An 11,896-nucleotide genomic window follows, 5' to 3' on the forward strand; every position below is an offset into this window, starting at 1 on the left:
TGCTCTCCCTGGCCATCTTCCGTTACGGAGGCGAATTGGCCGTCCCCTGGGTGGTACGCTGCGTAGTCCATCGGTGATCCATGGTTTTCCGCCACGTGCTCCGGGATTTGGTGGTTGTTAACGCCAGCCATTGGTCGTGAAAGGGTGTTTTGAGGAAGTTTTTTAGTTTTTGGTTTGAATAAACAGGGAAACTATGGTTCCCACAGACGGCGCCACTGATCGTGTTGACCAGAACGATGCGACTTCGCCGGCGTTTGCGGTGGTTGAGAGCGTTTGAGACCCCTGTTGGAGCGGAGGGGGGTTGTGTACCTGCAGGCACTCCGACGCTCAAGTCAGTATGTGTGTAAGGTTTTCTTAGCTATAAAAAATGCGTACCTTGCAAATGAAGTGGAAATGCATATATATAGCCCCCAGCGCTGGGCTAAGGCCCTTGATGGCATTAATGGCCATCAAGTGGCTGCCGGAAAACGGCTAAGGAGCCATGATGTGCAGTTAATGCTCATCATTCCGGTGTCTTAGACGTTACAGAAGCCATAGAGAAGTAGCCGTTGGTATCCCGAGCATTCATGGTGTGGCCGGTAGGTAAGGGTCAACTCGACTACACAAGCTCGTTGGAATGTGTACCGAACTTCTAAGCTCGGCCCAGAACATTTTTCAATTTATTTTGTTTTTTCTGCCTAGTAGACTAAATGCTCGCAGATTAGTTCATCTGTCATTTCAAGATGTAGTTATCTCTTGTTTATATTTTCTTTGTCGTCCCTAACTGACACGACTTTAATTGTAGCACACATGATTAATGCTATGTCTATTATTATTTATTTACCATTTAGAGTACATCTGTAACAAACAAAAAACCAAATAATAAAGAATAGGAATAAAAAAATGCCGGAAGCACCGGTGATCATCATCGGAGCTGGAACTTCCGGCATAGCCACCGCAGCTTGTTTAACCAAAAAATCCATACCATACATAATTCTCGAAAGAGAAAACTGTTTTGCATCTCTATGGCAAAAATACACATACGATCGTGTTCATCTTCACCTAAGAAAACAACTTTGTGAATTACCACACTTTCCATTTCCACCTTCTTATCCTCACTATGTGCCCAAAAAACAGTTCATAGATTATTTAGACAATTATGTCAAAAACTTCAACATTAGTCCTTTGTATAACAGAGCTGTTGAGTTAGCAGAGTATCTTGATGATGATGATGATGATGAGAAATGGAAAGTTAAAGCTAAGAATAAAGATTCTGGTGAAGTTGAGGATTATTATGGAAAGTTCTTGGTTGTTGCTAGTGGCGAAACCGCTGAACCTCGTGTACCCGAGGTTCAAGGGTTAGAAGGGTTTAAAGGGAGAGTGATTCATTCAACTGGTTATAAAAATGGGATAGATTTTAAAGATCAACATGTTCTTGTTGTTGGTTCTGGTAATTCTGGTATGGAAATTGCTTTAGATTTGGCTAATTTTGGTGCTAAACCTTCAATTATTGTCAGAAGTCCGGTATTAACAAAACCTTTTTTCTCATTCAGCCTTTGTCGTTTTGATTCGTTAAATAAATATACTCTCTAGTCCTTATTATAAGAAATTTACTTTTTAGATTCATAATATTTGATGTATCTAGTCTATAATACAGTATATATCAGATACATTTAATATTCTATGAATTTAATAAGTAAATTTTTTCTTATAATAAGGACAACATGGAGTACTAGTTTAGTTAATAATGATTAGTTGATTATTTATTGTTGTTATGGACATGTAGGTTCATTTTCTTTCTAAGGATATGATGTACTATGCTGGGGTTTTATTGAACTATCTGTCACTAAGTACAGTGGAGAAACTGGTGGTGATAGTTAGCAGGATTGTGTACGGGGATCTGAGCAAATATGGTATACCCTTTCCTAGTGAGGGACCTTTCACCATGAAGATGAAGTATGGAAAGTTTCCAGTAATTGATCTGGGAACTGTTAAGAAAATCAAATCTGGAGAGATACAGGTAAGTATGTATGTATCTAAGTATGCAATGCTTTTGTGATTTAGTGTGTTTGGATTGATTTATTTGAATTTATTTACTGATATAAGTCTTGAGATTGTTCGTAAGAATTTATGAAAATAATAGATTACGTCAATTTTTACAAATTGGTTTAAGTTTACTTTCATAAGTTCTTCGATATCATTTTAGTCTGTGTGAAAGTATATCTTTCATTAATTGAGCCTGAGAGATACGTATAAGTGTTTGTTTAGATTGACTTATTTAAGTTCATTTGCCAATATAAATTTTGTGAGACAGTTTTATTGAATTTATGAAACAATTTACAACAATTTTCATAAATTTGTTTAAACTTATTTTTATAAGTTTTTTAATATAACTTATATGAAAATAGCTAGTAGCATATAATCTTTCTTGATAGTATACTACTATTTGTTTCTTTCCTACCATGATTGCCTACAATTGTGTTATTTTGACGTATTCACATACAAAATTGAGATGACATGACACATTCGGTATTGAATTATAAATCTTGTGATCATAATCCAATGACCACGGTTGTTCTGAATTCGACCAAAAAATAACTTTAGAGATTCCTATTTGGTTTCTTTTGAAGATCATATGAAAATAAACACAAAGAGATCAACTCAATCAATTGAATTCTTGAATTATTATAACTCATATTTGTTCGGGATATATCAAAATAGTCTCACATCGCTTGGTAATCGAGGCTTAGGATAGTTTATATACAATACCCACACCTTTCAAACCACTAAGACGCTTTTTCTAGAAAGGACAAAACCGTGACAGATTAACCCCAAAGCGGACAATGTCTCGAAGATGTGGACTTGAGGTCGGATCGGAACATTGGCGCCGTTTGTGGGAACGAAACCACCCATGCTCATGGGTCGACACCCTTTAGCCCCTTAGCCTCGACTGGGGGGCTACTGTTCCGAATACAACAAAATAGTCTCACATCGCTTGGTAATCGAGGCCAACGGTAGTTTATATACAACATCCACACCTTTCAAACCACTGAGGCTCCTTTTCTATAAAGGAATTATTTCTCAATCAATTGTTTAACGACGGATTTGATATAACTTTCACAAATTGAGAAATGTTTTAACTATTTTGATAAATTCAAAGACGAAATTAATTGATGGATAAATCAAGAAACTAAATTACTTATATACTCATTTTTATGTTATAAACTGTTAAGGAATCTTACATCAAATATTAGATGGTCTGAACATGAGTCTATAAAATAGAGATAACTCATCTTACAAATCAGTTTTGTAAGATTGAGTTATGCTAATTAATTCTATGATATAAGAGTCTCTTCAAGATCCACTAAATCACCTAAGTTTGTTGAGAAATTTCACATCGAATGTGAGATGACCTGAACATCGAATGTGAGCAGGTTTTGTACAGTTGTTATGTGAGAGAGCCTAATACTTTAAATAAATGTGTGATATAACATGGAGTGACATAACATATGTGTTGTATATTTGTAGGTGTTGCCGGCTGAAATAGAGAGCATAAAAGGTAACCAAATGTTGTTCCGTGATGGAAAATCCTATCCATTTGACTCCATTATTTTCTGCACAGGCTTCAAGAGATCAACTCAAAAATGGCTTAAGGTATCATATTTAGTATGTGTTTGGTTTTGCGGTGGACAGAATTGATTTTGACAGAATTGAGTTTGACATAATTGATTTTAGCGTGTGTTTGGTTCTGCGGCGGAGAGAATTGATTTTGGCATAATTGATTCTGTAAAATTGATTCTGGCCAAAATTGATTTTAAGCTGAAGTGGTTTATGTTTGGATATATTCATGAAAAAGTGAGTTGAACAAAAAATTTGAGTGTAAAAATCAATTCTAAAATCAGAAGCTACGATTTCTAGCTTCAAGTAGAATCAATTCTGGAGGCAGAATCAATTCTACTTTTAAGAAACCAAACAAGTCAGAATCAATTTTACACGTCCAGAATCAATTCTGGATGCTCCAGAATTGAAACCAAACATACACTTAATAGAATTGAGTTTGATAGAATTGATTTATGTTTGGATATATTCATACAAAAGTGAGTTGAACAAAGAATTTGAGTGTAAAAATCAATTCTAGAATGAGAAGCTACAATTTCTAGCTTCAAGTAGAATCCATTCTGGAGGCAGAATCAATTCTACTTTTGAGGAACCAAACAAGTCAGAATCCATTCTACATGTCCAGAATCAATTCTGGCTACTTCAGAATTGAAACCAAACATACACTTAATAGGTTAAATTGGTCGCTTAATTTTTTACAAATTTGGTACATTGACTCTCTAACTTTCATAATAATATTTTAGCCCATTTTTTGCAAAAGGATAGTCTCTCGCTGATTTTGATCATGTCAACGCATATGTAGCAAGTGACTAACATGCGTCAACATGTCTTGTCACATGAACAATAACTACACGTCACGTCACCATGACTTGTTACATATGCTCACATGGAGTGAGTTATTGTCCATGTGACGAGACATGCTGACGTGACATGAGAGTCATTTACCACATGTGTGTGTTGACTTATCAGAGTGCAAAGTTTGTGAAATTTAGAAGGACAAAAATGTTGTAATGTGATTAACTCAATTGAATTAAACATATTTTTTAATGTGATTAACTCGTGCGGTCTAAAAAACAGGGGTGTACATATATCATACATTACTAATACAGAATTTTGATTAGTTATACTACTATTAGTCAGTTATAACAAATTATGCAAAACTATCTCATGTTGTGTCTAAATTAACCTTTGTTCCCATATCTAATCTAAATGAATCTAATAGTGAAATGAATTTGATTTGAGCAGGGAGGTGATGATCTTTTGAATGAGGATGGTTTTGCAAAGGGTGGTTTATGGAAGGGTAAGAATGGTTTGTACTGCGTTGGATTGTCAAGGAGGGGATTTTATGGAGCTAATCTCGAGGCTCAAAATGTAGCAAATGATATTGCCTCCTTGGTTGGTTCCTCAACATGAATTGTGACTGTCAAATGTGATGTGTTTAGATCGTAATTAGTTTGAAACAGTGAATGTGTGTGATTTAGGATGGACCATATATACATGTGAATGTGAGGGTTCAAGAACCATCTGACCAAAATTCATAATTTCTTTCCATATTATTATTATTATTATTTTTTATTTTTTTTACGAAATGATGATTACCACATAAACTCATACACAACTATATTTTAAACTCTAAATCGAGTGAAATTGTTTAACCTAACAATATGTGCATTTACCGGTTGAGCTAAACTCTTCTCTTTCCTCTCTCACATTCTCGATCATACCTTCATCGATTTAAGCCAAAATCATCCTTCATCTTTTTTCTTTTTAACATGCATTCATCTTTCATCTCGAAACAAAATCCAGGTTGCAAAAAATGTGGGTGCTTGCAATTTACGGAACAAATCTAAGATGTTTTTTTTTTAAAATGTTTGATGGATTACTTTTCAAATGAGGTACAATGTCTTTAAATACAATAATTAAGGCTAAAAAAGTAAAATGATATAAAATAAACTATTAAACTATACTACTTAACTCCTATAACAAGTGGCTAAGGATTTATGAGGAAGCAACTCAGACTCTCACTTCATTGATATTTACTTTGCAAGTGCTTTCAAAATCAAGTTTAAACAAAGAAATACATTCGTCTCATTGCAATTTTTTGAGTCGATGTTCCCTATACAAATTCCGAATAAGGTGTCTAGCTTAACAACTTTGGTATTGTGAGTTGAACTATGATAGATCTCCACTTTTTATAAAAAAATAAATAAAAAAATATGATAGATCTCTCAATTTCTATTAATACTTAATTTCTTAATTACTAGTTTTTGACAATATAAATGCATTGGTGTACTTACATTTTTTTTTTTATAAACATATGTTGGTACTTAATTTGTTAAGGGAGAAGGAAATGTTAATATTAGGAATTAAACCTTGACTTCATGCATATATAAAATATTCAATATTCCAACCTAAATTGCTGAGCTACTCTATATACTTATACTACTTACATTACATGATCATATATAAAACTTTAGTCAAAGAATGTTTCTATGTCAAGCTTTTTTTAGTTTCCCATGATTTGTATTTATCAAAGGGAGACAACCTTTGTATAGACTCAGGGGCGATTATGCCGCCAGGCATGCCCAGCACGTGCCTGGGCTCCCAATTATATAATATTTTTTTTAGGGTTCTTACTTTAATCTGAAAATTCGAATGTTTGAGTAAGAATTAATAAAATTTAAGTGCATATTCATAATCCTCATGAAATTCTGAGCAAAATGGTATATTTACTTGTCCAGTTTGGTGCAAGAATGAAAAATATCGTTTTTTTATTTTGGTCTAGAGGTTGAAGATGATGAACAGTAGTTTTTAAGGTTATTTTAATAAAAGCCTATATATTAAGGAAGCATGATTTTAGACAGAACGCGTAACCTGGCCCAGTGGCACTGTGATTTGTTTCTCACATGGGGGACTTGTGTTCAACTCCCACCTCACTCATTTATTTTCTTTCCTTTTTTGTTTTTATTTTCTTTATTTGTTTATGACTATCAAATATTTAGATTAATTCCTTAAAATTAATTATTTTTATTATAATTTCAGTATATAAATAATATATATTTTATTAGTTAGAAACGGTCCGATCCGGTTGAATTCCGATCGAAAAACTTTAAACCAATAAACATTCGTATATTTGTGATTAAAATTGTGCCCAGACTTAATATTATTCCTGGAGTCGCCACTGTATAGACTCAATATATAACGATCCCTATATACATAGGTGGTTATAAGATTGGGGACTTCAAATTGAACTATTGTAGCATGCATCCGTACAGGCCAGTTTTCATGGGATGAGATGAATAATTAGCAGCAGGGATGGAAACCTTAACATGCAAGCAGCATTAATTATTTCACTTTTAAGCTTTCTGAGTTGCTTGCTTATAAAGAGGCTAGCAAAAAGGATATCTAGTTGCTTTAATTTGAATTAGCATGCTCTGTAGTAGGAGACTTGCTATATAGTCGATGTGTCAATGTACCTTAATATTCTTTCTATATAGTCGATGTGAAATATCTAAATATTTCGGTTTGTCAATGTACCTTAACATTCTTTCTATATAGTCGATGTGAGATGTAACTACTCATACTTGTAACCCAACAATCTCTCCCTAAGTTGAGCTCTTACTTCCCCATTAAGCTGAACCACAGCTCTGATCATGGACGAAACTCTTCAAGGCTAGGTGTGGCTATAGCCACAGCCCCACCCAAATTCTTTTTTAAAAAATAAATAAATATGAAAAACGACGTGGTCTTCTCTCAATCTTACTCTTAGTCTTCCCTCGTTTCTCCTCTCATGCACGATGGTGTCACACTTTCCAATTCTAGGTAGAAATTAGTAACTGCATCTTTGTTCGTCGTTCGCCATCGACGTCAAATATAATTTCACTAGTTTACTCTGCAATTAATAATGATTCCTTTTAGAATTATGTGGTTTTTTATTTTGTAACATTGAAATATTTTTGGGAAGACTAATAATTGCATTAGAATTCATTTTAGTAACTGCAATACTGGTAATTTGAAACATAGAATTTAGAAAGACTAGTAATAATTGCATTATACTAGTTGTTTAACAAGATGGGTGATCGGTGGTTAAATGATCGTCTTGTAACTTTTATAGAAACAGATGTTCTTAGAACCATTATTAGCAATGTAATTTTAGCTTATTTTCATCAAATAAATGATAGACCATTTTTCTGTAAATTTAGTTGCTACAACTATTTTTAGTATAACTTTTTAGTAAATTTAATATAATTTAGTTATTATTGGACCAAAAATGCTAGCCCTACTGATAATCTATGATTGGATTCGCCCCTGGCTGTGATACCACTTGTTGGGGAGTTCGGGAGCTCGAAAAAACATCAAGTCAAATGCTTCAGAACCACAAGAGAGGAAGACACCACATCTCCATAAAAAACTCTGAGACATTATATTAATAAATCACATCTCTTATAAATTCAATATTCATTCCATTTATCATCAATGGGAAACTTAATCATACACTTAAAACCCAATGTACATAATCATTTGAAATTTGAGTACATTGTTGAATGTTAGTTCCAGTTTCCAATTATTTCTAACATTCAATTGGTTCTTAGCTCTGGTTGCTTGTTTCATCTTATTTGGAACTTGAGAAATCAGCGCAAAAAAGCACATTAGTACTCTTAAAGTTTTAAAAATCATAAGCATAAATGATAAATAAATAGTTAACAGTTTCCAAAAGCAAACATACACAGTACTATAATATATAATTTCTTCACTTTGAAGATAACTTAAGGATCAATATGCTCATTGTGTTGGACAGCTATTTTATTTAATAATTAATAATATATAGCTATTAGGTGTATGACATGCAAGATATTTTTTTATTGAATTACATTTTTTTAAAGTATTGAACGAGAAATTATGTTTCTAATTAGAGAATATTATTCTATTTTTTTCAATGAAAATGGGCAAGAGTCCAAAAAATTATCCAAAAATAACTTGAGAAATAGAAACTTCCAAAACATCAACTAAACACAAATGCTCAATTTCAACCAAAAGGTTCTCATATAATTAATCCCTGTTAGAACACATCACAATGAGCCATGGAGTCACTAAAAAAAATAAATTGATGTCATGAAATCATGCTAAACAAAAAAATAAAATAAATTGTTATCATGCTAAACAAAAAATAAATGCGTGTATATTATTATTACTAGTATCTAGATCCGTGCCAAACACGGGTAAAAATGCGTTTGTAGATTCATTAACATATAAGTAATATATTTTAATATATTTTACTTTAAACTGAAAAATTAAAATTTTAATTGTTGATGAAAGATAATTAAAGACAACAAAATAAATATTTACAATATTATATAATTTAATAATTAAAATGAAACTGATAAAAATTAACTGTAAAATTTAGTTAAATAAAATGTTAGCTTAAATAAAGTTTAAAGTCAATTGGTAAAAAATAAACGTCTCACAAGTTAGCATAAATTAAATTTAAAAAACCATTTTACTTAAATTACTAATATTTGGGTTGGATTTCCATCGAGACCTCTTGCCGCTAATATCAAATCATCAAAGGATATTTAAATATACTAAAGTTAATAAATATGTATCATAGTTGTTGTTTATATTATTCTCCACTAAAAGAAATATAAAGTTGATGGAAATTAATTTCTCTATGGGATATATAAAAGATGTTTTGAGATTTCCCGTAGAAATTACAATAAAAAATAGTCTTCATATTGATGTTGAAATTCCTGGCACACAGTGGACAGGTGTTGCTCAAGATGTAGCAACACTTGTCTGTTGTAGACAGATGTTGTCACAGGTGCGCCAACACTTGTCTATAAACAGAGTAAATAACATAAAACGATACAAACAGTAAAGTAAATAACACACGAGAGTTGTTAACCCAGTTCAGCCTAAAGCCTACTCTGGGGGATACCAATCCAGGAATGAAGTCCACTATCAGCAGTATTACTTCGAAGCTAAACTCACCCGTTTACAACTTCTCACTTAATCACTACCCAATGACCCTTCTACCTAGGAACTCCTAGATATGAGACCCCGTCCCAATTCCCACCTTAGCAACACAGACAGCGCTGCTATTCAACTCAGACGATTACAACGATTGGAGACACACTCCTAAAAACTAGGATTCACTCTTGCTTAAAAGCTTGCGAGTAAACCACACAACACAATAGAACAATCTCCGTACTTCAAAGCTTAGGAGAAGTTCACACTTACAACTCAATAACACTCAGGTCCTAAGCTTGCATCAATGAGACACAAGAAAGGCTCACAATTAACACTCTAAAATCCCTAAGAACACACGCTTTGTAATACACGATTTTAGATGCTTGAAACCATATGCTTGCCTTCGTATTTATAGTAGTAGAATGACTTGGGCTTCAAGACAAAATTAGGGCTTCTAGAATTGCGGCAGCAGTGATATATTTTTGAAAGCAATAGTTATATTTTTGAACCGCAAAAATATATTTTCCAAAAATATAATTCCTTTGGAAAATAAAACTAGGGTTTGGCTGCCTCATGAAACACATTAAACACGTGCGCCTTCCTCTGTAAGAAACCTTGAAATAATTCTTCAAACAGATCTTCAAAAGATTGAGTAGAAAATAATAACATCCAGCTGGCACGCGCAGAACAGAGTCAGGTGTTGTTCCAAAGTGTAACAACATTTGTCACAACACTTGGGGTCAGCACATTTGTCTCAACACTTGGTTAAAATATGTTTTTGCAAAATGTAGCCAATATACAAAAACCCAACAATCTCCCCCTTTGGCAAATTTTGGCTAAAACAATATTAGACCAGTATATAGAGAGATACAGTATTACCTTTCCTTCGAGTCAACATGATCACACAACTAGGAAAGAAAGTAACACATAGTAAAACTACTTCCAAGATAGTCAAGTAGCATCAGAGGCAATGCAACAGCGGAATAAAACACAACTAGCCTCATGGAACAACACAAGGGAGAAATAAACTCCCATAAACATCTGAGAAAAATAAATTCTCAGTCATAGTAGATAGTGGACTCAATAGTCAGGTGCCATAACACTTGGCACAACATTTGTCATCAAACATATTCAGGCGATCAAGAGATAATATCACTCACACTCCCCCTGAATTCATGCATACACACACCAGATAGAGAAAGAATATTTACTACTCCCCCTCAGTACATGCATATTGCTCACACTCCCCCTCAATACGAGCATACGAACACTAGCACAAAAAAAACAGTCACCAGATGTGAGAACATCTGTCCACACACTTGTCACACACACACACTATCGAGATGATTTATCCTTCTTTGCAACAGATTTTCTCCTCATTGTTGGACTTGTGGAAGGTATGGTGGTTAGAGGAACAGCATCGATTACCACTTTTTGTAGTGATGGAGTAGCATCTGACTTTGTTGGTGAAGATTTGGCAGAGTTAGACATGATTTGGATTTGAAGTTTTCTGAGAAGAGGAGAAGTCAGAGGGATGTTGATGAGGAAGATAGAGAGTTTTTGAGCGTGAGAGAGAGAATGGATGAAAAATAATGATTGTGGTTGATGGAGGTTGTGGGAAGTTGAATGAAAACTTCCTTGATTAGCGTGTAACTTTAAGTGAAGAGAGGTAGTTACACGCATCACATGCTGTAACTGCTATTTGTCTTCAAAAAGGCAAATTCCAAGTTTGCCTCTTAAATTTTCAAATTGACTTGCATCTAACGCCTTAGTGAAAATGTCTGCTAACTGTTCTTCAGATGCAATGTGCTCAAGTGTAACAATTTTTTCTTCTACAAGCTCTCTTATAAAATGATGACGTATATCAATGTGCTTAGTCCTACTATGTTGAATAGGATTTTTAGAAATGTTTATAGCACTCAGATTGTCACAGTAAAGTGTCATGACATCTTGCTCCACACTATACTCTTTCAACATTTGTCTCATCCATAACAATTGAGAACAACTACTCCCAGCTGCTATATATTCTGCCTCAGCTGTTGATAGAGACACACTATTTTGCTTCTTACTAAACCAAGATACTAGATTGTTTCCTAAGAAGAAACATGCACCAGAGGTGCTCTTTCTATCATCAGCACTTCCAGCCCAATCTGCATCACAATATCCAATTAAGGTAGAATCATTACCATGAGAGTATAGAATTCCATAGCCACATGTGCCATTGACATATTTGAAGATCCTCTTTACTTGAGTCAGATGACTCATCTTGGGTTCAGATTGGTATCTAGCACAAACTCCAACTGCAAACATGATATCAGGCCTGCTAGCTGTG

At 33.8% G+C, this 11,896-nt stretch overlaps 1 protein-coding gene across 1 annotated transcript; it reads left to right on the forward strand.

Annotated features, from left to right (window-relative positions):
• Positions 1-819: 819 nt before the first annotated feature.
• LOC123890249 (probable indole-3-pyruvate monooxygenase YUCCA10) lies at positions 820-5,159 on the forward strand. The gene is made up of 4 exons (XM_045939813.1): positions 820-1,503; positions 1,766-1,999; positions 3,508-3,633; positions 4,843-5,159. Exons 1-4 carry the CDS (start codon positions 883-885, stop codon positions 5,008-5,010), a joined length of 1,149 nt encoding a protein of 382 aa, XP_045795769.1. The 5' UTR covers positions 820-882; the 3' UTR covers positions 5,011-5,159.
• Positions 5,160-11,896: the final 6,737 nt, after the last annotated feature.

Source organism: Trifolium pratense, linkage group LG6 (genome assembly GCF_020283565.1).
Source record: "Trifolium pratense cultivar HEN17-A07 linkage group LG6, ARS_RC_1.1, whole genome shotgun sequence".
Classification (NCBI taxonomy): Eukaryota; Viridiplantae; Streptophyta; class Magnoliopsida; order Fabales; family Fabaceae; genus Trifolium; species Trifolium pratense.

What these genes read in the sequence shown, in the direction of transcription:
- LOC123890249 (XM_045939813.1), top strand. Translation starts at nt 883, where the DNA reads ATGCCGGAAGCACCGGTGATCATCATCGGAGCTGGAACTTCCGGCATA. An exon ending in TCAAATCTGGAGAGATACAG is followed by an intron (nt 2,000 to 3,507) that starts GTAAGTATGTAT and finishes GTATATTTGTAG; the next exon opens with GTGTTGCCGGCTGAAATAGA. An exon ending in CAACTCAAAAATGGCTTAAG is followed by an intron (nt 3,634 to 4,842) that starts GTATCATATTTA and finishes TGATTTGAGCAG; the next exon opens with GGAGGTGATGATCTTTTGAA.